The sequence below is a fragment of the Cucurbita moschata genome, unplaced genomic scaffold (genome assembly GCF_002738365.1).
Source record: "Cucurbita moschata cultivar Rifu unplaced genomic scaffold, Cmos_1.0 Cmo_Scf00026, whole genome shotgun sequence".
NCBI lineage: Eukaryota > Viridiplantae > Streptophyta > Magnoliopsida > Cucurbitales > Cucurbitaceae > Cucurbita > Cucurbita moschata.
Window position 1 is genome coordinate 2,269,009 of NW_019268542.1, and position 24,376 is coordinate 2,293,384.

The following is a 24,376-nucleotide window of genomic DNA, read 5'->3' on the forward strand; positions in this document are numbered from 1 at the left end:
TTTTTTTTTTTTTTTTTTTTTTACTTTATTTTATTTATTTATTTATTTTTATTATATGTATATGTATATATTTTTCTTTCTTTCCCGGGTCGTTACAAGTGCATTTTGTCTTGCACCCCACGCCCCCAGCCATTCACCCAGTCTTACCCCTGAAATGGGAGGTCTATTGAGTTGGCGAACTAGAGCCACTCTCACTCATGCAAATCTAAGGATAATTCCGAATAAACAGGAGTTCATGGTTAGCTCATGATTAAAAACCGAGTTACCTAGGTTATCGAATGAAAAGAAAATTAGTCTCAACAGTAAACGACATTATAAAGTGAGAGTGGTTTTCTTCATGGTCCGATCTTATGCAATACTCATTGCATAAGACGCCCCCACTCACATGTCTCCACATGTACAATTTAGTGATCACATTGTTTATATCATATACAAAAGTGAGCCGCATCCATAATGTCCCCAGAATAAGGTACTCAGCCTTATCCTTATACTATAGATCATTTTGACTATATACTTAGACTTGATCCAAGTTTATGTCTCTACATATAGTTCAAGTAATCATACTATAGCCAGAGTGTTCTTAGTTTATTGGATTAGATTAATGGTCGTAAAGTTCACTTTATTCAATAACAATTTTTTCTGAATAAACATCAATAATAACTTTATTGAAAATAGAATATATCTTTATTTACAAACTATGAGTTTTAGGACATCAATAATAACGTTATTTTTTTAAAAAAAATAACTTTAAAATAATTAACAAAAAGAAAATTCTAGACAATGCACATCCGGGGAGTTGAACCTCGGTCAGTACCATAGGAGGGTACTATGATACCACTACACTAAATCACCCCTTTTATTTAAAAAATAATAATTTTTAAGAAACAATTATTAAAAAAATAACTTTAAAGTAATTAACAAAAAGAAAATTCTAGAAAATGCGCATCCGGGGAATCGAACCCCGGTCAGTATCGTGGGAGGGTACTATGATACCACTACACTAGATGCGCCCCTTTTATTTTTAAAAAAAAATTATTAAAAAAGTAATTTTAAGAAATAATTATTAAAAAAATAACTTTAAACTAATTAACAAAAAGAAAATGCACATCCGAAATTGAACCTTGTTCAGTACCGTGGGAGGGTACTATGATACCACTACACTAGATGCGCTCCTTTTATTTACAAAAAAAATTATTAAAAAATAATTTTTAAGAAACAATTATTAAAAAAAATAACTTTAAACTAATTAACAAAAAGAAAATGCGCATCTGGGGAATCGAACCCCGGTCAGTACCGTGGGAGGGTACTATGATACAACTACACTAGATGCGCCCCTTTTATTTAAAAAAAAAAATTATTAAAAAATAATTTTTAAGAAACAATTATTAAAAAAAATAACTTTAAACTAATTAACAAAAAGAAAATGCGCATCTGGGGAATCGAACCCCGGTCAGTACCGTGGGAGGGTACTATGATACAACTACACTAGATGCGCCCCTTTTATTTAAAAAAAAAAATTATTAAAAAATAATTTTTAAGAAACAATTATTAAAAAAAATAACTTTAAACTAATTAACAAAAAGAAAATGCGCATCCGGGGAATCGAACCCCGGTCAGTACCGTGGGAGGGTACTATGATACAACTACACTAGATGCGCCCCTTTTATTTAAAAAAAAAAATTATTAAAAAATAATTTTTAAGAAACAATTATTAAAAAAAATAACTTTAAACTAATTAACAAAAAGAAAATGCGCATCCGGGGAATCGAACCCCGGTCAGTACCGTGGGAGGGTACTATGATACCACTACACTAGATGCGCCCCTTTTATTTAAAAAAAAAATTATTAAAAAATAATTTTTAAGAAACAATTATTAAAAAAAATAACTTTAAACTAATTAACAAAAAGAAAATGCGCATCCGGGGAATCAAACCCCGGTCAGTACCGTGGGAGGGTACTATGATACCACTACACTAGATGCGCCCCTTTTATTTTAAAAAAAAATTATTAAAAAATAATTTTTAAGAAACAATTATTAAAAAAAATAACTTTAAACTAATTAACAAAAAGAAAATGCGCATCTGGGGAATCGAACCCCGGTCAGTACCGTGGGAGGGTACTATGATACCACTACACTAGATGCGCCCCTTTTATTTTTAAAAAAAATTATTAAAAAATAATTTTTAAGAAACAATTATTAAAAAAATAACTTTAAACTAATTAACAAAAAGAAAATGCGCATCTGGGGAATCGAACCCCGGTCAGTACCGTGGGAGGGTACTATGATACCACTACACTAGATGCGCCCCTTTTATTTTAAAAAAAAATTATTAAAAAATAATTTTTAAGAAACAATTATTAAAAAAATAACTTTAAACTAATTAACAAAAAGAAAATGCGCATCTGGGGAATCGAACCCCGGTCAGTACCGTGGGAGGGGACTATGATACCACTACACTAGATGCGCCCCTTTTATTTTAAAAAAAAATTATTAAAAAATAATTTTTAAGAAACAATTATTAAAAAAATAACTTTAAACTAATTAACAAAAAGAAAATGCGCATCTGGGGAATCGAACCCCGGTCAGTACCGTGGGAGGGGACTATGATACCACTACACTAGATGCGCCCCTTTTATTTTAAAAAAAAATTATTAAAAAATAATTTTTAAGAAACAATTATTAAAAAAATAACTTTAAACTAATTAACAAAAAGAAAATGCGCATCTGGGGAATCGAACCCCGGTCAGTACCGTGGGAGGGGACTATGATACCACTACACTAGATGCGCCCCTTTTATTTTAAAAAAAAATTATTAAAAAATAATTTTTAAGAAACAATTATTAAAAAAATAACTTTAAACTAATTAACAAAAAGAAAATGCGCATCTGGGGAATCGAACCCCGGTCAGTACCGTGGGAGGGGACTATGATACCACTACACTAGATGCGCCCCTTTTATTTTAAAAAAAAATTATTAAAAAATAATTTTTAAGAAACAATTATTAAAAAAATAACTTTAAACTAATTAACAAAAAGAAAATGCGCATCTGGGGAATCGAACCCCGGTCAGTACCGTGGGAGGGGACTATGATACCACTACACTAGATGCGCCCCTTTTATTTTAAAAAAAAATTATTAAAAAATAATTTTTAAGAAACAATTATTAAAAAAATAACTTTAAACTAATTAACAAAAAGAAAATGCGCATCTGGGGAATCGAACCCCGGTCAGTACCGTGGGAGGGGACTATGATACCACTACACTAGATGCGCCCCTTTTATTTTAAAAAAAAATTATTAAAAAATAATTTTTAAGAAACAATTATTAAAAAAATAACTTTAAACTAATTAACAAAAAGAAAATGCGCATCTGGGGAATCGAACCCCGGTCAGTACCGTGGGAGGGGACTATGATACCACTACACTAGATGCGCCCCTTTTATTTTAAAAAAAAATTATTAAAAAATAATTTTTAAGAAACAATTATTAAAAAAATAACTTTAAACTAATTAACAAAAAGAAAATGCGCATCTGGGGAATCGAACCCCGGTCAGTACCGTGGGAGGGGACTATGATACCACTACACTAGATGCGCCCCTTTTATTTTAAAAAAAAATTATTAAAAAATAATTTTTAAGAAACAATTATTAAAAAAATAACTTTAAACTAATTAACAAAAAGAAAATGCGCATCTGGGGAATCGAACCCCGGTCAGTACCGTGGGAGGGGACTATGATACCACTACACTAGATGCGCCCCTTTTATTTTAAAAAAAAATTATTAAAAAATAATTTTTAAGAAACAATTATTAAAAAAATAACTTTAAACTAATTAACAAAAAGAAAATGCGCATCTGGGGAATCGAACCCCGGTCAGTACCGTGGGAGGGGACTATGATACCACTACACTAGATGCGCCCCTTTTATTTTAAAAAAAAATTATTAAAAAATAATTTTTAAGAAACAATTATTAAAAAAATAACTTTAAACTAATTAACAAAAAGAAAATGCGCATCTGGGGAATCGAACCCCGGTCAGTACCGTGGGAGGGGACTATGATACCACTACACTAGATGCGCCCCTTTTATTTTAAAAAAAAATTATTAAAAAATAATTTTTAAGAAACAATTATTAAAAAAATAACTTTAAACTAATTAACAAAAAGAAAATGCGCATCTGGGGAATCGAACCCCGGTCAGTACCGTGGGAGGGGACTATGATACCACTACACTAGATGCGCCCCTTTTATTTTAAAAAAAAATTATTAAAAAATAATTTTTAAGAAACAATTATTAAAAAAATAACTTTAAACTAATTAACAAAAAGAAAATGCGCATCTGGGGAATCGAACCCCGGTCAGTACCGTGGGAGGGGACTATGATACCACTACACTAGATGCGCCCCTTTTATTTTAAAAAAAAATTATTAAAAAATAATTTTTAAGAAACAATTATTAAAAAAAATAACTTTAAACTAATTAACAAAAAGAAAATGCGCATCCGGGGAATCGAACCCCGGTCAGTACCGTGGGAGGGTACTATGATACCACTACACTAGATGCGCCCCTTTTATTTTAAAAAAAAATTATTAAAAAATAATTTTTAAGAAACAATTATTAAAAAAAATAACTTTAAACTAATTAACAAAAAGAAAATGCGCATCCGGGGAATCGAACCCCGGTCAGTACCGTGGGAGGGTACTATGATACCACTACACTAGATGCGCCCCTTTTATTTTAAAAAAAAATTATTAAAAAATAATTTTTAAGAAACAATTATTAAAAAAAATAACTTTAAACTAATTAACAAAAAGAAAATGCGCATCTGGGGAATCGAACCCCGGTCAGTACCGTGGGAGGGGACTATGATACCACTACACTAGATGCGCTCCTTTTATTTTTAAAAAAAATTATTAAAAAATAATTTTTAAGAAACAATTATTAAAAAAATAACTTTAAACTAATTAACAAAAAGAAAATGCGCATCCGGGGAATCGAACCCCGGTCAGTACCGTGGGAGGGTACTATGATACCACTACACTAGATGCGCCCCTTTTATTTTAAAAAAAAATTATTAAAAAATAATTTTTAAGAAACAATTATTAAAAAAAATAACTTTAAACTAATTAACAAAAAGAAAATGCGCATCTGGGGAATCGAACCCCGGTCAGTACCGTGGGAGGGTACTATGATACCACTACACTAGATGCGCCCCTTTTATTTTAAAAAAAAATTATTAAAAAATAATTTTTAAGAAACAATTATTAAAAAAAATAACTTTAAACTAATTAACAAAAAGAAAATGCGCATCCGGGGAATCGAACCCCGGTCAGTACCGTGGGAGGGTACTATGATACCACTACACTAGATGCGCCCCTTTTATTTAAAAAAAAAATAATTTTAAAAATAATTTTTAACAAACAATTATTAAAAAACTAACTTTAAACTAATTATATAAACTTAAAATCAAATTATATTAATAAGATATACTTAATAGTGATATAATAGTGAAATTTTAATTTAATTTTCATTCATTAATAAATATATTATAAACAATATTAAATTTAAGTTTTTTAATTTTTTTAACCAACTAATAATTAGTATTCTCACTATGGGCGGGACCTAGCTTTAAATTTAAAGGCACAAGTACGAGGACTAATCCAAAAGTAGTCTCGATGATGAAAGCAAAGAGATTAGTTCAACAAGGCGGTTGGACTATATTAATATTTGTCGTAGATATCAAAGGAAAAGAAAAGACCCTAGAAAACGTACTAGTAGGAAATGAGTTTCCGGACGTATTTCCGGAAGACCTACCTAGAATACCTCTTTCTTGAGGGGTTGACTTCGCTATTGAACTCGGACTGGGAACTGTATTTCCAAAGCACCTTACCGTATGGCACCAGCGGAGTTAAAAGAACTAAAGGCACAATTACAAAACCTACTAGACAAAGGTTTTATTCGACCTAATGTATCCCCTTGGGGTGCGCCAGTGTTGTTTGTCAAAAAGAAAGACGGATCAATGTGTTTGTGCATCAATTACAGATAGTTAAATAAGAGAACCATAAATAACAAATATCCTCTACCTAGAATAGAAAACCTATTCAATCAACTCAGAGAGGTAAGATATTTTCTAAGAAAGACCTTCGGTCCGGTTACCATCAAATCAAGATTAAAGAAAATAATATACCAAAGACAACGTTTAGGACAAGGTATGATCACTACGAGTTTATGGAACTAATGAACCGAGTATTCAAGGATTGTCTAGACACATTTTGATAGTATTCATTGATGACATTCTAGTATACTCGAAGACGCACTTAGAACACCGAGGACATCTCCGAAAAGTCCTAGCCACTCTGAGAGAGAATAAGTTGTACGCCAAGTTCTCTAAGCACGAATTTTGGTTACGACAAGTCTCATTCTTAGGACATGTGATGTCAAAGAACGGAATATCCGTAGATCCCACAAAGGTCGAAGCGGTCACAAAGTGGGAACGCCCAACTATAGTAACAGAAGTACAGAGTTTTCTAGAATTGGCGGGATACTATCGAAGGTTCGTGCAGGACTTCGCTAGGATAGTCTCGCCTTTAACACAGCTAACGAGAAAATGAGTACCATTTACATGGAATGATGCTTGGGAGGCAAGCTTCCAGGACCTAAAACAAAGATCGGTAACCACCCCAATACTCATGGTACTTGAGAGTTCGAAAGGGTACGTGATCTATAGTGATGCGTGTAAGAAAGAACTTGGATGCGTGTTGATGCAACACGACAAGGTCGTTGCATACGCGTCTCGTCAACTAAAAGAATATGAAAAGAACTACCCTACCTATGACCTAGAATCGGCTACGGTAGTGTTCGCACTAAAAATTTGGCAACACTACCTATAAGGAGAGAAAACCCAAATTTCATCGATCACAAGAGTTTAAAATATTTCTTCACCCAGAAAGAGTTAAACATGAGGCAGAGAAGGTGGTTAGAATTTGTGAAGGATTACAACGTAGATATCCAATACCACCTAGAAAAGCAAATATGGTCTCAAATGCCCTAAGTAAAAAGACGGTCCACTTATCAGCCCTCATTACGAGGGATGTAAGGGTACAAAAAGATATTAAGCGAGCCAACATAGTTGTAGTGACTGAGGGAGTCATAGCATAGCTAGCCCGATTCACAGTACAACCCACACTTAGGCAGAGAATTATTGACTCCCAACAAGAGGACCCTAACCGACAGAAAATCCTAAGCCAACTTGTAGAGGGTTCAGTAGACGGATTCTCGAAATTCTCAAATGAAGGATTATTATATTAAGGATGTCAATGTGTCCTAATAATAAAGGAGTTAAGGAAAGAGATATTAACATAGGCACACAACTCGCCATTTTCTATGTCATCCAGGAGGTACTAAGATGTACCAAGATTTAAAACAACATTTATGGTGGAGAAACATGAAGAGAGACGTGACCGAGTTTGTGAGCAAGTGCGTAGGGTGTTAACAAATAAAAGCTCTCAAACAAAAGACGGCGGGGATGTTACAACCCCTAGGTATACAGGAGTAGAGTTGGGAGAATATAGCAATGAACTTCATAGTAGGACTATCTAGAACGCTGAAGGGCTATACAGTGATCTGGATAATTGTCGACAGGTTGACCAAGCCGGCACACTTCCTACCAGGAAAAGCAACATATGTAGTTGACAACTGAGCTCAAATGTATGTTAAGGAAATAGTAAGGCTACACGGAGTCCTAGTATCGATAGTGTCGGATTGAGACACACGCTTTACATCAGTGTTTTGGCACGGACTTCAAAAAGCACTGCATACTCACCTCGACTTTAGTACAACTTTCCACCTTGAAACAGATGGTCAAACGGAGCTCCTAAACCAAATTTTAGAGGATATGCTACGTGCTTACATAATAGACTTTAAGGGAAGTTGAGATTCCAAGCTCCACTTGATGGAATTCTTGTATAATAATAGCTTCCAAGCCATTATTGGGATGACACTGTTTGAGGCCCTATATGGGAAACGATGCAGGTCCCCGCTATGTTGGCACGAGGTAGGTGAGAGACAGTTAGTAGGACCTGAGCTAGTTCAAGTCACCAATGAGGTTGTCCAGAAAATTTGAGCGAAGATACGTACCGCTCAAAGTAGATAGAAAAGCTACATCGATGTAAGGCATAGGAATTTAGTGTTCGAGATAGGGGACCTAGTATTTCTCTAGGTGGCACCCATGAAAGGTGTCTTGAGGTTCGAACGTAAGGGCAAGTTGAGTCACAGGTTCATTGGATCTTTCGAGATTCTCGAGCCGATTGGTCCCATAGCATAAAAGTTAGCCCTACCGCTCTCTCTCAGGAGTACACGATGTATTTCACGCATCGATGCTGAGGAAATATATGACAGACCCTATCCACGTAATAGACTACGAACCCCTCCAACTCAACGAAGATTTGAGTTATGAAGAAAAACCCTTAAGGATCCTATCTCGTGAAGTGAAAGCGCTACACAACAGGAAAATTGCATTCGTTAAGGTATTGTAGTGGAACCACCACACCGAAGAAGACACGTGGGAGCGTGAGGACGAAATAAGAGAGAAATACCCGGAGTTAATCCAGGAATTTGAGACTTTCGATGACGAAAGTTCTTTTTAGGGGTCTATAATGTAATAACAGTAAAAAAAAAATTGTAACTGATCCCATCTCTCTACAAATCTGACGTACCTCCTTCCCCTAAATATCTCTCCTCAACACCTCCTCCAACTCCGAATATTTTGAAAATTCACCTAAGAAAGAAAACAAAAATGGTAAATTTCCCATAGAATCCTAAGCTTTCAAATTTGTATTCAGCAGTAGACTATGAGTCGGGATGGGTTGAGGCAATGGCTTGCCTAATGAACAATGTCAAAATCGTACTCAAGTTTCTAAAAGATCACATTTTCACTCGATTTGAGATAATACTCGACTCAAAGTCATAAGATGACGAATAACGGTGGAAATGAGAACAAGAAAATAAATAGACAGATTAAAAAAAAGATAAACAATAACATAAATGAAAGATAAAATCATTTCTAAATTTGGTCAGACGCATGCAAACTAATCTCTGATACCAAACTAAGACAATCTTAATTCTCACGCCAACCATCCAAGCTTTTGTTGAAGCAAGAACCTTTAAATCAAATAAATTAACACCTCTTATACAAAATTCAGATCAACTAAGTAATAAGGCTAGAATTAGATTACCTCTTACCATCAAATATACACAAGTAAGATTTAGAACCTTGTTTTAAATTGAGTCACTCCACAATCGAACTTGATCAAGACTTGATTGAATGACTCGGATGCAATATTTAGAACCTTGTTTTAAATTGAGTCACTCCACAATCGAACTTGATCAAGACTTGATTGAATGACTCGGATGTTTTTACCGGTTCTATGTAGTCTAAGTCCTCTATTTTGAACGTAGAATCAAATAAATTAACACCTCTTATACAAAATTCAGATCAACTAAGTAATAAGGCTAGAATTAGATTACCTCTTAACATCAAATATACAGAAGTAAAATTCAGATCAACTAAGTAATAAGGCTAGAATTAGATTACCTCTTAACATCAAATATACAGAAGTAAGATTTAGAACCTTGTTTTAAATTGAGTTACTCCACAATCGAACTTGATCAAGACTTGATTGAATGACTCGGATGCAATATTTAGAACCTTGTTTTAAATTGAGTCACTCCACAATCGAACTTGAATCAAGTCGTTTTTACCGGTTCTATGTAGTTTGATTGAATGACTCGGATGTTTTTACCGGTTTTATGTAGTCTGAGTCCTCTATTTTGTCGGGAGGCGTAAGTTATCACTTTGTCATTTTGCATTAGAACACAATTTAGCCTCTTGCCTGTCATTATAGACCACAAAATTTCCTGAACCATTAGGCACATTGAGCATAAGTGTCGTTACCGGTTTGCCCTAATACTCTCTACTCTTAGACCTTGTTCCACGTGAAGGGCTTCCCCTCTTTTTTTTGGTACCCGAGTGAGGGCTACAACAATTGGTTCTAGAGGTATGCGTTCTCAACATCGACAATACTCTTCTCAAGTGTAATTCATGCTCTTCATTGGTTCTAGAATACACCAGTATATCGTCGATGAAGACTATTAAGAACGTGTCAAGCTTTACCAAATACCAACCTAATACGGTAGCTCAGCCATTGCCTCAATCCACCCGACAATTTTATCTCGTATTTGACATTTTAAATATAAAAGAAAAAGGTCCTACCGCGAGATGAACCCAGGTCACTAGATTCAAAGTTCAAAGTGCTAACCACTACACCATAGAACCAATTGTTCATTAAAATTTTTGCCTAGTAACACATTTTATGTCAATTGAGACATGTTTGACAAATTAATATTAACTTTTAAGGTTGAAGTAAGGATGAGCTAATAAGAGAGGTACGAGAGTCAAATGCATGGACTCAAAATTGAGAGTGCAAACCACTACACCATAGAGGGAGGTCGTACCGGGAGTTAAACCCAAGTCACTAGATTCAAAGTATAAAGTACTAACTACTACACCATAGAACCAATTGTTCATTTGAATTTTTGTACGTTATTCATGTTTTATGCCAATGAGCTCAAAAAGATAATCTCTGCAGAAGGTCGATGGGCTTATCGAGATTCCGCATATTTTCAAAAGGAACGTTGATGAGGATCCTGAAATTAGGGTTTCTGTGAAGGATTGAAGGGTTGATTGGAAAGAAAATGAGAGAGGCTATGTTGGCTAAGGGAAAACCAATTGTGTTGGAGAAGGTGAGGTTGTATGTACAGAGTATGACGAAGGGTGATTTAGACGTCAAAAGGGTGGAGCCGAAACGTAATCAATCGGCTCCGCATGTGGCAGCCATGGAGACTGCCCCTACAGCGCCAAAGCCAGCAAGGGTGGTAGAGAAGAAAATGAGTTAGGGATTCATTAGCTATTAAAAATAAAGGATCGGGGTTGCTAAACCGAAGGGGCTCTGATACCATGAGAATGTTTGGTTAAACCACCACACCTAAATGGTGTGTGAAATTCTCTATTTATAATCAAATAAATTACAATAATATGGAAACGGTAATAAATGGGAAGAACAATATATGAAAAGATACCTATGGTAAGAAGATATTTGTCTATAATAAAATATCAAATATGATATATATGGTAAATTATAATTTAGTACTAAATATCCTTAACACGCCCCTGCAAGTTGAGCGTCGGATTTGAACGAACATGAAGCTTGGATATAAAAAATTCAAAGAGAGGTCGAGAAACACTTTTCGTGAAAATGTCAACAACCTAGTTCAGAGGAGGCGTAGAGAAACACTTTCTTGGCCTCGAAAACTGTAGAGGGATCGTCGCTGAGTGCGATGCTGCCTTGGCTTCAGCGAGAATATGTCTAACCCATGAAGAGGGATCGTCGCTCAGCGACGATGCTGCCTTAGCTCCAGTGAGAATATGTCTAACCCAAGAAGTAGAAGGGGAAACCTAGAGCAAGGGACAAAGATAATGTTGAAGCTGGAAGAGTTGCCACGGTGGGCAAAGGAGCCAATTTTGGCGAGAAGGGTGGTGGCGACTTGGTAGGCGAAAAGGCCAGTGCGACGCCCAGATTCCAAAGATAATCTTTACACAAGGTCGATGGGCTTATCGAGATTCCGTATATTTTCGAAAAGAACGCTGATGAGGATCCTGAGATTAGGGTTTCTGTGAAGGATAGAAGGGTTGATTGGAAAGAAAATGAGAGAGGCTATGTTGGCTAAGGGAAAACTGATTGTGTTGGAGAAGGTGAGGTTGTATGTACAGAGTATGACGAAGGGTGATTTAGAGGTCAAAAGGGTGGAGCCGAAGAGTAATCAATCGGCTCCGTATGTAGCAGCCATGGAGACTGCCCCTACAGTGTCAAAACCAATAGGGGTGGTAGAGAAGAAGATGAGTAGGGGATTCATAAGCTATTGAAAATGAAGGATCGGGGCCCCTAAACCGAAGGGGCTCTGATACCATCAGAATGTTTGGTTAAACCACCACAAGTTTGTGAAATTCTCTGTTTATAATCAAATAAATTACAAGAATATGGAAAAAACAATATATGAAAAGATACCTATGGTAAGAAGACAAATATCTAGATATTTGCGTATAATAAAATATTAAATATGATATATATGATAAATTAAACATCCTTAACATATCCGAAAGTAAATAAGTGTATTTAATTTAATTTCTTTTAAAATAGTAACAATATTAGTATTTTTGTGATAAAATATAAAATTAGAAATATTTTTTTTAATAAAATACAAAACTTAAAAATTATTTTAATAAAATACAGGTNAATGACTCGGATGCAATATTTAGAACCTTGTTTTAAATTGAGTCACTCCACAATCGAACTTGAATCAAGTCGTTTTTACCGGTTCTATGTAGTTTGATTGAATGACTCGGATGTTTTTACCGGTTTTATGTAGTCTGAGTCCTCTATTTTGTCGGGAGGCGTAAGTTATCACTTTGTCATTTTGCATTAGAACACAATTTAGCCTCTTGCCTGTCATTATAGACCACAAAATTTCCTGAACCATTAGGCACATTGAGCATAAGTGTCGTTACCGGTTTGCCCTAATACTCTCTACTCTTAGACCTTGTTCCACGTGAAGGGCTTCCCCTCTTTTTTTTGGTACCCGAGTGAGGGCTACAACAATTGGTTCTAGAGGTATGCGTTCTCAACATCGACAATACTCTTCTCAAGTGTAATTCATGCTCTTCATTGGTTCTAGAATACACCAGTATATCGTCGATGAAGACTATTAAGAACGTGTCAAGCTTTACCAAATACCAACCTAATACGGTAGCTCAGCCATTGCCTCAATCCACCCGACAATTTTATCTCGTATTTGACATTTTAAATATAAAAGAAAAAGGTCCTACCGCGAGATGAACCCAGGTCACTAGATTCAAAGTTCAAAGTGCTAACCACTACACCATAGAACCAATTGTTCATTAAAATTTTTGCCTAGTAACACATTTTATGTCAATTGAGACATGTTTGACAAATTAATATTAACTTTTAAGGTTGAAGTAAGGATGAGCTAATAAGAGAGGTACGAGAGTCAAATGCATGGACTCAAAATTGAGAGTGCAAACCACTACACCATAGAGGGAGGTCGTACCGGGAGTTAAACCCAAGTCACTAGATTCAAAGTATAAAGTACTAACTACTACACCATAGAACCAATTGTTCATTTGAATTTTTGTACGTTATTCATGTTTTATGCCAATGAGCTCAAAAAGATAATCTCTGCAGAAGGTCGATGGGCTTATCGAGATTCCGCATATTTTCAAAAGGAACGTTGATGAGGATCCTGAAATTAGGGTTTCTGTGAAGGATTGAAGGGTTGATTGGAAAGAAAATGAGAGAGGCTATGTTGGCTAAGGGAAAACCAATTGTGTTGGAGAAGGTGAGGTTGTATGTACAGAGTATGACGAAGGGTGATTTAGACGTCAAAAGGGTGGAGCCGAAACGTAATCAATCGGCTCCGCATGTGGCAGCCATGGAGACTGCCCCTACAGCGCCAAAGCCAGCAAGGGTGGTAGAGAAGAAAATGAGTTAGGGATTCATTAGCTATTAAAAATAAAGGATCGGGGTTGCTAAACCGAAGGGGCTCTGATACCATGAGAATGTTTGGTTAAACCACCACACCTAAATGGTGTGTGAAATTCTCTATTTATAATCAAATAAATTACAATAATATGGAAACGGTAATAAATGGGAAGAACAATATATGAAAAGATACCTATGGTAAGAAGATATTTGTCTATAATAAAATATCAAATATGATATATATGGTAAATTATAATTTAGTACTAAATATCCTTAACACGCCCCTGCAAGTTGAGCGTCGGATTTGAACGAACATGAAGCTTGGATATAAAAAATTCAAAGAGAGGTCGAGAAACACTTTTCGTGAAAATGTCAACAACCTAGTTCAGAGGAGGCGTAGAGAAACACTTTCTTGGCCTCGAAAACTGTAGAGGGATCGTCGCTGAGTGCGATGCTGCCTTGGCTTCAGCGAGAATATGTCTAACCCATGAAGAGGGATCGTCGCTCAGCGACGATGCTGCCTTAGCTCCAGTGAGAATATGTCTAACCCAAGAAGTAGAAGGGGAAACCTAGAGCAAGGGACAAAGATAATGTTGAAGCTGGAAGAGTTGCCACGGTGGGCAAAGGAGCCAATTTTGGCGAGAAGGGTGGTGGCGACTTGGTAGGCGAAAAGGCCAGTGCGACGCCCAGATTCCAAAGATAATCTTTACACAAGGTCGATGGGCTTATCGAGATTCCGTATATTTTCGAAAAGAACGCTGATGAGGATCCTGAGATTAGGGTTTCTGTGAAGGATAGAAGGGTTGATTGGAAAGAAAATGAGAGAGGCTATGTTGGCTAAGGGAAAACTGATTGTGTTGGAGAAGGTGAGGTTGTATGTACAGAGTATGACGAAGGGTGATTTAGAGGTCAAAAGGGTGGAGCCGAAGAGTAATCAATCGGCTCCGTATGTAGCAGCCATGGAGACTGCCCCTACAGTGTCAAAACCAATAGGGGTGGTAGAGAAGAAGATGAGTAGGGGATTCATAAGCTATTGAAAATGAAGGATCGGGGCCCCTAAACCGAAGGGGCTCTGATACCATCAGAATGTTTGGTTAAACCACCACAAGTTTGTGAAATTCTCTGTTTATAATCAAATAAATTACAAGAATATGGAAAAAACAATATATGAAAAGATACCTATGGTAAGAAGACAAATATCTAGATATTTGCGTATAATAAAATATTAAATATGATATATATGATAAATTAAACATCCTTAACATATCCGAAAGTAAATAAGTGTATTTAATTTAATTTCTTTTAAAATAGTAACAATATTAGTATTTTTGTGATAAAATATAAAATTAGAAATATTTTTTTTAATAAAATACAAAACTTAAAAATTATTTTAATAAAATACAGGTCAAGTCGAATTATCCGACCCGACCCGACCCGTTTACACCCTCGGAATTTTCTTGGAACTGCTGAATTTGTTTCATTGTAATGTTTGTCTAATTCAGTGTGAGAACAACGAAGGCAGTGAAGCTAATTTGGTTAGAGAGTATTACAGATTCGAGATCATGAACAAAGAGCAACTTGATCTTCTTCTTAGAGAATCTGATCGGTTCCCACCTCCTCATGGTTGCTTTTCCCCATTTCAATCTTCTTTTACAACAATTACTACTGTTCATAGCTTCTGATTCCTGTTCTTGTGTATTTTTTGTTGTTAGGAATGAGATTATCTTATGGAACAGCAGGTTTTAGGGAAGATGCGTCGGTGCTTCTGTCGACGATGTATAGGGTGGGAATCTTGGCCGCTTTGAGAGCATTGAAAACCGAGGCAGTGATCGGGTTGATGATCACAGCTTCTCACAATAAAGTTTCTGATAATGGAGTAAAAATCGCTGATCCGAGTGGTGGAATGCTCACCCAAGAGTGGGAGCCCTTTGCCAATGCCCTTGCTAATGCGCCTTCCTCACGAGATCTCGTTCGAGTATGGCTATCAATTACAATGCTCTGGTTTTCTTTGTTTATTCTTATTTGGTTAACGATTGATGAAGGTGAAATTGGAGAAGGAAAGTTGGGGAGGAGTTGTTTTACGAGAAATTTGACCTTTTTTTTTCCCTTCTTTTTTACTATTAGATAGTGAGTTTGTTGAAATTTCAATATAGCTGGACACGGATCCTAAGATGTGCAATGCAATTAAATTGATAAGCAGTTAATCAATGAATTTACGGAGAAGGAAAATATCTTACTAGATGGATCGAAATCAGCTCAAATTCTGGTGGCAAGAGACACGAGGCCAAGTGGAGAAGTGCTACTTGATGCTGCTAAAAATGTATTTGACCTTTATTTGCAATAGTAGTTCAATTTGTTTCTTTTTTTTTTTTAATCTTTGTTCCTATCTTCTTGGTTGTAATACTGTTATTTTGTTCACTGTTTGACTCGATGAAGGGAATCGGTTCGATCATTGGGGCTGTTGCTCAAGATATGGGAATTTTGACGACCCCACAGCTGCATTGGATGGTTCATGTTCGGAATAAAGGCTTGGAATCATCCGAACTTAATTACTTCGATGGACTCTCAAATTCGTTCAAGTTGTTTTATTTTATTTACTTATCTTAGAAATTGACTTATTTGGAATACTTTTTTAAAGGACTTTTATGTTTGATAGGTGGTTGTTGGATTCAAACCCAAATAATAATGAACTGAATGATTGGGATAAAAGGTTGGTTGTTGATGGGGCTAACGGTGTGGGTGGACAGAAGTTAGAACTTTTGAAGGAAAAATTGAATGGTTTGGCTATTGAGATTCGTAATTCAGGAAAAGGAGAAGGTGTACTCAATGAAAGAGTAGGTGCTGATTTTGTTCAGAAAGAGAAGATAGTTCCATGTAACTTTGGTTCACAAGATGTTGGGATCAGGTTTGTCATTGCTATTTTGTTGATTATTGGAGCTTGTTGTTCTATGGAAAATTCTATGATGATGTTGCTTACACTTACACATCATATCACTTAAGAAATATTTTGATCTTCATTTGCATAGAAATAATCTTTGATTTTGTAGACAAATGTTTCGTCAATATGACATCCTTTGAAGTTATCGGGAGGTGACTGTTGTTAGACGAACACGACTCTCCACAATGGTATGATATTGTTCACTTTGAGTATAAGCTCTCATGGCTTTGCTTTGGGCTTCCCCAAAAGGCCTCATACCAATGGAGAGAGTATTCTTTGATTATAAACCCATGATCATTCCCTAAATTAGCCGATGTGGGACTTTCATCATCCAACACCTCCCCTCAAACAAAGTACGCCTCCCCTTAATCGAGGCTCGACTCCTTTTTTCTTTTCGGAGTCTTAGTTATTTTTTACTATGCCTTCGAGGAGGCTCGACTCCTTTTCTTTTAGAGTCCTTTGTTCGACATTTGAGGATTTACCAATCTATTGGCACGACTAAGTTTAGGGCATGGCTCTGATACCATGTTAGACTAACACGACTCTCCACAATGGTATGATATTGTCCACTTTGAGCATAAGCTCTCACAGCTTTACTTTAGGCTTCCCCAAAAGGCCTCATACCAATGGAGAGAGTATTCTTTGATTATAAACCCATGATCATTCCTTAAATTAGCCGATATGGGACTTTCATCATTCAACAACTGTAAGGCTGGCTATAGTTGTTGATAAAGGACGACTTTTCACTTGCAATTTAACATTGTTTCACACATAATAGCCTCCTTTATTTTCTCATCATCATTATGGACCTTTGGGATTGATATCAGTTTTCAATCGCAGAAAGTTTAATCTATTAAATTAGGGAAAAAATTTCATTGATATATCTTTTATGGTTGAGAACGATAATATTCTTAATCGAATGCTTGGATGCTTCTAGCTTTTCAGGTGTGTTAGTTTTGATGGAGATGCCGATCGACTCGTATATTTTACTGTGCCATCAGGAAGTAGCAATAAGATCAATCTTGTTGATGGGGACAAGATATTATCTTTATTTGCTATATTCATCAAGGAACAATTAACAATTTTGGCAGCAAGGAGCAAAGACACCAAAATTGCTTTTGAGCCCCGCCTTGGTGTTGTGCAAACTGCTTATGCAAATGGAGCATCAACTCAGTATCTTAAAGACTTGGGACTAGAAGTAGTGCTCACTCCAACAGGAGTAAAGTACTTGCATGAGAAAGCTGCTGAATATGACATTGGGATCTATTTTGAAGCAAATGGTCATGGGACTGTCTTGTTCTCAGATTACTGCATCTCCCTGTTACAGCCCAGTTATTTGGAGCTTTCCAATGTATTTGCAGGTAACATTTGACATGGTAGTTATTATGCTGGTTGATTCACTGTTGGAGGCTATATTATGAGTAGCAGGGGTTGGCATACTAATCATTGCCTGAGGAGTTTGTTAGGGTGGAATGGTTATTAATGGAGAGGAAGTTAGGAAGTTTGGGGGAGGAACATATTGGGATTATTTTTATGTGGTAAAGAGATAGCCCCCTCGTAAAACTATTATCATTACAATTTTCTTTTTATATTACCATATAACCAGGATCCTAACAACTATATTTTGAGTATAAAAGTTAACTTATTATGTGTTTCAGGTTCAGAACCGCACAAGGCAGCCTTGAGATTACTGGCAATTAGCAAATTGATTAATCAAGCTGTGGGAGATGCTCTGAGTGGCTTGCTGCTAGTTGAGGCTATTCTACGGCACAAAAATTGGTCGATACATAAATGGAGTGAGCTTTATCAGGACCTACCGAGTAGGCAGCTCAAGGTTTGCTCGTCTCTTTCCTTGCTACAAGTTTATTGTACTATTATTATTTTTTTTTTAGAGGAAAGAAGCAAAAATTGTGTTCTGTATTTGGAGCTTTCTTTTGATTGTCTTTAGGAGCTTTAACAAGGAATTGGTCATATTCTTTGTTTTGAAGTCCATCATAAATCTTCTTACGAGTATCTATGTTTTATTTTCTATAATAACCCTTTCATTAGTTAATGAACAGTACAATTAAGATGCAAATTCCTAGTACTGTCTCTGAAGTAGGTGAATTTTGCTAGTCAGGAATGAAAGTGCAAAAAATTGTTGCTGGTGGTCAACCTAAGCAGTTTTATCTCTTCATATGACTAGAAACTATCCTTGCGTGACCATCAGATGACAACTCGCTCTTGTTTCAACTGTGGTAGAACCAAATTTTGCAGTTCTAAAATCAAAATTTAGAGGGACGAATTTGAAGGAAAACTTGCGTAAATTTTTAATTTGGGGAAATTGTTCCCATCCTTTCTTTTTCATTCTGCTGTGTGTGTGTGTGGCAATAACATTAATAATGGTTTGTTTTGAATGATTTTGTAAGTGCTTTAAAAAGTGTTTTTAAGTACAAAAAAATTGTTATTAAGCACGTGAAAAGTCATTCCAAATCGACTCTAACTCAACCATTTAAGTAGGTTACGTTATAAGATGGGAGCATGCTTGTCTGTTGCTTTCTTTTGCTACTATTTGAAGAGGATTCATCTAAGTTTTTTGATTTGAGAATTGACTCATTCTTCGTTGACTCGCACAACTCGCAGGTGAAAGTCGTTGATAGAACAGCGGTTGAGACTTCCAATGCAGAAACTAAGGTCGTGAAGCCACCTGGGTTGCAAGAAGCAATCGATTTGGAAATAGGTAACGACAATACTAAAATCTTTATTTGCTTGGTTAATTTTGTTGCAAGTTTCAAATGAAACTGAATAATTATCTTTCTCCTCCTTTTTACAGTCTCGTTTCTGATGTTTTTTTTTACCTGAAAGTATTCATACCAAACTGCTTTACTTAAAATACTACTTTTAAAGGCCTTCTAACTCGTTTGAACAATGATCATTCATAATTCACACAATCCTAGTGGAAGATGTAGGGTAATATGTGGCCTCTTCAATTGCTTGCCAATATTTTCACCCTGCCGAAAACCAAAAACGAAAGAAACATGTCTTTTAATTGGTACAATATTAAGTTTTCCATTTATCTTGTGAATAAGTACTGAAATTAACTTTTAAGAACGGCCATGTTATTCAGATGTTTGAACAGATCCTAGTTAGATTTGTGATTCTGTTGTGTTTTCTCTTTGATTCTCTCTGAAGGTTAAACTCTAAAACTGCTAAGTAATTATTCCCCCTCTACTCATTTTGCCATTTCCTTGAGAGTTCTTGTATGTTTCACCCTTTTGAATAGGATCTGTTTCTTATATTCCATTTCAGCTAAACTAGATAGATTGTTATGGCAGCTTTGAGAAAGTGAGATTATGTAATGAGTCTCTTTTGTGAAATAGTTATGGCGGTTTCAGTTGGAGCCTGATTATCTGTGGTAGATGAATTATTGTAAGCGAGTATGGACCGCACCCTTTTGAATGGGTCTCAAGTGATAGGTTTAAGGGTTTTTATAAGAGCCATGGTTCGTCTTTCGTATTTCGTCTTTCGTAGGAGAGAGGAACAGGTTCTTTAGAACCTTTGGGATTGCAATGGCCTGTAATAGAGGTTGTTGGTCGAGAAGTGTTCTTGAATCCTCATTTTCATGACAAAGGAAGGGTTCTTTGGCAATCTTCTTTTTTTTTTTTTTTCTTTCTTTTTTGCTTTGTTTTGGAGTAGTTGGTATTTTTCGTGGGGTCGAGCGGTCTGAGAAGGATCTTTGGGATGTGATTTAAGTTTAAATCATTCATGTGGGCGTCTGTTATATGTTGATATGCTATTATGTAATTATCTGCTTAGTATGATTCTTTTTGGATTGGATCCTCTTTTTGTAATTGGGCATGAGGATTGTTTTGTTGTTGTGATGTCCCACGTTAGTTGGGGAGGAGAACAAAACACCATTTATAAGGGTGTAGAAACCTTCCCCTAGCAAACGCATTTTAAAGCCTTGAGGGGAAGCTCGAAAGAGAAAGTCTAAAGAAGACAATATTTGCTAGCGGTGGGTCTAGGCCGTTACAAATGGTATTAGAGCCAGACACTGGACGATGTGCCAGTAAGGACGTTGGCCCCAAAGGGGAGTGGATTTGGTGGCAGTCCCACATCGATTGGAGAAAGGAACGAGTGCCACCGAGGACGCTGGGTCCCGAAGGGGAGTGGATTGTGATATCCCACATTGGTTGGGGAGGAGAACAAAACACCATTTATAAGGGTGTGGAAACCTTCCCCTAGCATACGCATTTTAAAGCCTGGAGGGGAAGCCTGAAAGGGAAAGCCCAAAGAGGACAATATCTGCTAGCGGTGGGTCTGGGCCGTTACAAATGGTATCAGAGCCTGACACCGAACGATGTGCCAGCCTTCTCACTGTTCCCCGAAGGGGGGTAGACACGAGGTAGTGTGCCAGTATCCGCTAGCCCGAAAGGGGGGTGGATTTGGTGGCGGTCCCACCTCGATTGGAGAAAGGAATGAGTGCCAGCGAGGACGCTGGGTCCCGAAAGGGAGTGAATTGTTTTGTTATTGTGATGTTCCACGTTGGTTGGGGAGGAGAACAAAACACCATTTATAAGGGTGTGGAAACCTTCCTCTAGCAGACGCATTTTAAAGCCTTGAGGGGAAGCCCGAAAGGGAAAACCCAAAGAGGACAATGTTTGCTAGCAGTGAGTCTGGGCCGTTACCGTTATGTTGGCTTGTTTTTGTTATCCTTTCATCTTTCCAACTGAAATTTCTTTTTCTTAAAAAAAAAAAAAAGAAAGAAAGAAAGAAAAGATGGTTTCCTTCAGATATGATAGCCCTTTCTCCTTTGAATTGGATTACATGATATCTCCATGATCAGCTCAACAATGATGTCCACAATTGGCTTCATTTTCTGCAGCGAAATATCCTCAAGGACGTTGTTTCATACGCCCCTCAGGAACTGAAGACGTCATTCGTGTCTACGCAGAGGCATCGACACAGGAAGCAGCAGATGATCTAGCGAACTCAGTAGCGAAACTAGTAGACCAACTCCTTGGGGATGGCAGTTCAAAATAAGCAGATTAAGGAACGACCAGTATCCACGAGTCAATGACATCAGCTTTTAGATGTTTTAGTTTATGCTTATGAACCTTAAGTTTTAACGTAATGTTGTAATGTAACGATCGTTGAAGTTATTCATCCTTTAAGCTTCATCTTCGAGTGATTCACTCGAGAGGGTCGCCGTTTTTGCATTCTCGAGAGGAGAACGTTAGAAATGAGCAGACCTTTACTAGCATAGGTCTGTTTTTCTTTATGTTTCAGAACTGGGATTAGCTCCCTTCTTCTTTATAAAGCTCTTCTTTTGGATGCCATATTACATGAGCATTCAAACATATTGTCTTCAATGCCTACATGTGAACAATCATATACCTAAATATAACATGAAAGATAATAAACAACAACCTATGTTGAAAGATTCGTCTTGTTTGTTGTTTGTTGTTGACATCGTCTTACTCATTCAGGTCGGGTTAGGTCATTTGACTTCTTGTTGTTATTCTAGAGCCACTGACACAACCAATGTGTTAATTGTCATAATTGCGCTTTTTTTGGCAGTGGACTTTGTGATTGTGCAGCACGTCTATGGTCAAGTAACGTATACTCAAACCTCTATTTCTGTTTTGAGAATGTTTTAGAAAACAGGGTAGAGAGATTTTCGAACATGAGCTTGAAAGTAAGAATGAAAGAGCAACACAACGGCTTAAGTAACATATAACTTTTTGGGCATGGAGAACTTGACAACTAGTCGCATCTCAGTATAGTACATTTGGGCATGGAGAACTTGACAACTAGTCGCATCCCAGTATAGTACATTTTGAGGCGATTCAGGTCTAGAAGGCTTAGACGTGATTTCGCTGAACGGTCGTACAAAATCTAGGTGGACGGAGTTGATGACTAGTCACAGCCCCTATAGTACACATTGAGGTGATTCAGGTCTAGCAGACCTAGACATGATTTCGCTAAATAATCATACAAACTTCGCTGAACGGTCGTACAAAACCTAGATGGGAGGAGTTGACAACTAGTCACAACTCCTATAGTATACATTGAGGTGATTCAGGTCTAACAGACCTAGACATGATTTCGTTGAATAGTCATACAAATAGTAAATACAATAATAAGGCAATACAACATGAATTAAATAAAGGGTTCGACTGGCATGGGCATGCGGCCACGGGCAACACGCCCCGAACGAGCCTGACTAATAAAGACATAGAAAATCTACCCCAACTAACCAATGGAGGAGACCTGCCATGACACTGCTGTGCAAACCAGTCATAGCATAGGAAGCTCTCCTCTTTCCACATCCCTTCATCGCATCTCTCACGCTTCTCCATGAGCAAAGAATAAGTAGCATATGCACGGAATGTGAAAAGAACCTAATTAAATACTTCCGTTTACTAGAGTGTAACGGCCCAAGTCTATCGCTATCATATATTTTTTTTTGCACTTTTTCGGTAGGACTTCCTTTCAAGATTTTTAAAACGTGTCCGCTAGAGGACGTTTTCACACCTTTGTAAAAGATGTTTCATTCCCCTCTCCAACCGATGTGGAATATCACAATGGTGTAGAAACCGATACAAATAAGGATCAAAAGAGAAAGGTATAGAAACCGATGCGACTCCACCAATCCGAAAATTTAGATTAGTTGGATTGGTGACCCGAGTAATCTTCTTAATTAATGGATTTATAAGGAGAGATTAAATATTTCTTGGTCCAATCTTCCTGCTCACATATCTCCACATGAACGATTTGGATCAAATCATTTGTAATAATTACAAAGTGAGTCGTATCAATAATGATGTCAGGATAAGGCACCTAACCTTATCCATATACTATAGACTCGGTTATTACTTAAACACGATCCTCCTGTATGTCAAGCACATACTATCATGTTTACATTAATGATCTTGGATTTTCATACCATAGATTTTAGGACATGAATCCCAACACTTGGATCTTGATCCTTGTTCATGTTCTTATCATTGGTTTGAAAGTGAACTGGGATTTCGATTTCGATTTTGATTTTTTCCCATGGTGGCTCCAGCGTCCCCTCGAGTCAGGATTTAGATTCGGCCTATAACGAGTGGCCCCAGAAATCTCCTACATCCCCTCGTGACATGGTCATGTGATCATGAAGTATCATGGAAGACCTTAGGTAGTTTAGAGTGGCACCTAGCCATCTTCATGCATTGGTCTTTCACGAGTGTCATGAATTCTCGTGAGGACATTTTTTATTCATAGTAAGAATAATGTACTCTCTATTGCTAACCAAGGACTTATCTTGGTTTCTTGTATCATGAGCTATGACATATAGTCAACCTGATAGCTATCGTTTAACATGGCCCTAGATTACTCCCTATAAACGATCGAGAATATCACATGATCAATGCTAAACATGAACGTGACATCTACTAGTAAATATAGAATAGAGAATCTCATCTAAGTGAGGGAAAACATGAGACCCAAACACGACATCCTGCTAGGAAAACATGGAGTAGGGCATCCCACCTAGAAGAGTAGACACAAGCCTTGTGATGCACCGCGCGCGGTGGGAGGTCATGGATCACTTAGAATATGATTAGAGTATTACCTAACATTCAAATAACTGTTCATAACATTTGGAGTTCCTTAGGGCCTTGAAAACATCTTTGAGTTTTTGTAGGGATATTTTAGTCATTTACCTCCTCATTTCTTAGTTTAAACTCTAAATGTGTTCCAAATTTCTTAAACTCTCGCGTATAGATTTATACCATTATATATAGACCTTACTTAAAACGTAAGGCCATCTCAAGGTCGTGTGGCTTACAATTATCCTAGGGGCA

At 36.8% G+C, this 24,376-nt stretch overlaps 1 protein-coding gene and 25 non-coding genes across 26 annotated transcripts; 1 reads left to right on the forward strand and 25 right to left on the reverse strand.

Annotated features, from left to right (window-relative positions):
* Positions 1-939: 939 nt before the first annotated feature.
* On the reverse strand, positions 940-1,010 carry TRNAG-CCC. Its single transcript has one exon. It is a non-coding gene; the product is annotated as a tRNA-Gly (tRNA).
* Positions 1,011-1,587: 577 nt separating this feature from the next.
* TRNAG-CCC lies at positions 1,588-1,658 on the reverse strand. The gene has a single exon. It is a non-coding gene; the product is annotated as a tRNA-Gly (tRNA).
* A 92-nt stretch (positions 1,659-1,750) lies between these two features.
* On the reverse strand, positions 1,751-1,821 carry TRNAG-CCC. Its single transcript has one exon. It is a non-coding gene; the product is annotated as a tRNA-Gly (tRNA).
* Positions 1,822-1,912: 91 nt separating this feature from the next.
* On the reverse strand, positions 1,913-1,983 carry TRNAG-CCC. Its single transcript has one exon. It is a non-coding gene; the product is annotated as a tRNA-Gly (tRNA).
* Positions 1,984-2,074: 91 nt separating this feature from the next.
* On the reverse strand, positions 2,075-2,145 carry TRNAG-CCC. Its single transcript has one exon. It is a non-coding gene; the product is annotated as a tRNA-Gly (tRNA).
* Positions 2,146-2,235: 90 nt separating this feature from the next.
* On the reverse strand, positions 2,236-2,306 carry TRNAG-CCC. Its single transcript has one exon. It is a non-coding gene; the product is annotated as a tRNA-Gly (tRNA).
* A 90-nt stretch (positions 2,307-2,396) lies between these two features.
* On the reverse strand, positions 2,397-2,467 carry TRNAG-CCC. Its single transcript has one exon. It is a non-coding gene; the product is annotated as a tRNA-Gly (tRNA).
* A 90-nt stretch (positions 2,468-2,557) lies between these two features.
* TRNAG-CCC lies at positions 2,558-2,628 on the reverse strand. Its single transcript has one exon. It is a non-coding gene; the product is annotated as a tRNA-Gly (tRNA).
* Positions 2,629-2,718: 90 nt separating this feature from the next.
* Positions 2,719-2,789, reverse strand: TRNAG-CCC. Its single transcript has one exon. It is a non-coding gene; the product is annotated as a tRNA-Gly (tRNA).
* Positions 2,790-2,879: 90 nt separating this feature from the next.
* On the reverse strand, positions 2,880-2,950 carry TRNAG-CCC. Its single transcript has one exon. It is a non-coding gene; the product is annotated as a tRNA-Gly (tRNA).
* A 90-nt stretch (positions 2,951-3,040) lies between these two features.
* On the reverse strand, positions 3,041-3,111 carry TRNAG-CCC. The gene has a single exon. It is a non-coding gene; the product is annotated as a tRNA-Gly (tRNA).
* Positions 3,112-3,201: 90 nt separating this feature from the next.
* On the reverse strand, positions 3,202-3,272 carry TRNAG-CCC. The gene has a single exon. It is a non-coding gene; the product is annotated as a tRNA-Gly (tRNA).
* Positions 3,273-3,362: 90 nt separating this feature from the next.
* On the reverse strand, positions 3,363-3,433 carry TRNAG-CCC. Its single transcript has one exon. It is a non-coding gene; the product is annotated as a tRNA-Gly (tRNA).
* Positions 3,434-3,523: 90 nt separating this feature from the next.
* On the reverse strand, positions 3,524-3,594 carry TRNAG-CCC. Its single transcript has one exon. It is a non-coding gene; the product is annotated as a tRNA-Gly (tRNA).
* A 90-nt stretch (positions 3,595-3,684) lies between these two features.
* On the reverse strand, positions 3,685-3,755 carry TRNAG-CCC. Its single transcript has one exon. It is a non-coding gene; the product is annotated as a tRNA-Gly (tRNA).
* A 90-nt stretch (positions 3,756-3,845) lies between these two features.
* TRNAG-CCC lies at positions 3,846-3,916 on the reverse strand. Its single transcript has one exon. It is a non-coding gene; the product is annotated as a tRNA-Gly (tRNA).
* Positions 3,917-4,006: 90 nt separating this feature from the next.
* On the reverse strand, positions 4,007-4,077 carry TRNAG-CCC. The gene has a single exon. It is a non-coding gene; the product is annotated as a tRNA-Gly (tRNA).
* A 90-nt stretch (positions 4,078-4,167) lies between these two features.
* Positions 4,168-4,238, reverse strand: TRNAG-CCC. Its single transcript has one exon. It is a non-coding gene; the product is annotated as a tRNA-Gly (tRNA).
* A 90-nt stretch (positions 4,239-4,328) lies between these two features.
* TRNAG-CCC lies at positions 4,329-4,399 on the reverse strand. Its single transcript has one exon. It is a non-coding gene; the product is annotated as a tRNA-Gly (tRNA).
* Positions 4,400-4,490: 91 nt separating this feature from the next.
* On the reverse strand, positions 4,491-4,561 carry TRNAG-CCC. Its single transcript has one exon. It is a non-coding gene; the product is annotated as a tRNA-Gly (tRNA).
* Positions 4,562-4,652: 91 nt separating this feature from the next.
* Positions 4,653-4,723, reverse strand: TRNAG-CCC. The gene has a single exon. It is a non-coding gene; the product is annotated as a tRNA-Gly (tRNA).
* Positions 4,724-4,814: 91 nt separating this feature from the next.
* Positions 4,815-4,885, reverse strand: TRNAG-CCC. The gene has a single exon. It is a non-coding gene; the product is annotated as a tRNA-Gly (tRNA).
* Positions 4,886-4,975: 90 nt separating this feature from the next.
* TRNAG-CCC lies at positions 4,976-5,046 on the reverse strand. The gene has a single exon. It is a non-coding gene; the product is annotated as a tRNA-Gly (tRNA).
* A 91-nt stretch (positions 5,047-5,137) lies between these two features.
* Positions 5,138-5,208, reverse strand: TRNAG-CCC. The gene has a single exon. It is a non-coding gene; the product is annotated as a tRNA-Gly (tRNA).
* A 91-nt stretch (positions 5,209-5,299) lies between these two features.
* On the reverse strand, positions 5,300-5,370 carry TRNAG-CCC. The gene has a single exon. It is a non-coding gene; the product is annotated as a tRNA-Gly (tRNA).
* Positions 5,371-15,083: 9,713 nt separating this feature from the next.
* On the forward strand, positions 15,084-21,898 carry LOC111461980 (phosphoacetylglucosamine mutase). Its single transcript, XM_023105627.1, has 9 exons — positions 15,084-15,232; positions 15,322-15,584; positions 15,810-15,929; positions 16,046-16,188; positions 16,266-16,514; positions 17,493-17,908; positions 18,206-18,381; positions 19,170-19,266; positions 21,412-21,898. Exons 1-9 carry the CDS (start codon positions 15,172-15,174, stop codon positions 21,567-21,569), a joined length of 1,683 nt encoding a protein of 560 aa, XP_022961395.1. The 5' UTR covers positions 15,084-15,171; the 3' UTR covers positions 21,570-21,898.
* The last annotated feature ends 2,478 nt before the right edge of the window (positions 21,899-24,376 follow it).

Bases quoted from the DNA above. Each gene is read 5' to 3' on its own strand.
- LOC111461980 (XM_023105627.1), top strand. From the start codon at position 15,172: ATGAACAAAGAGCAACTTGATCTTCTTCTTAGAGAATCTGATCGGTTC. The intron at 15,930-16,045 runs GTATTTGACCTT...GACTCGATGAAG, and splicing joins TACTTGATGCTGCTAAAAAT to GGAATCGGTTCGATCATTGG. The intron at 19,267-21,411 runs GTAACGACAATA...CATTTTCTGCAG, and splicing joins AGCAATCGATTTGGAAATAG to CGAAATATCCTCAAGGACGT.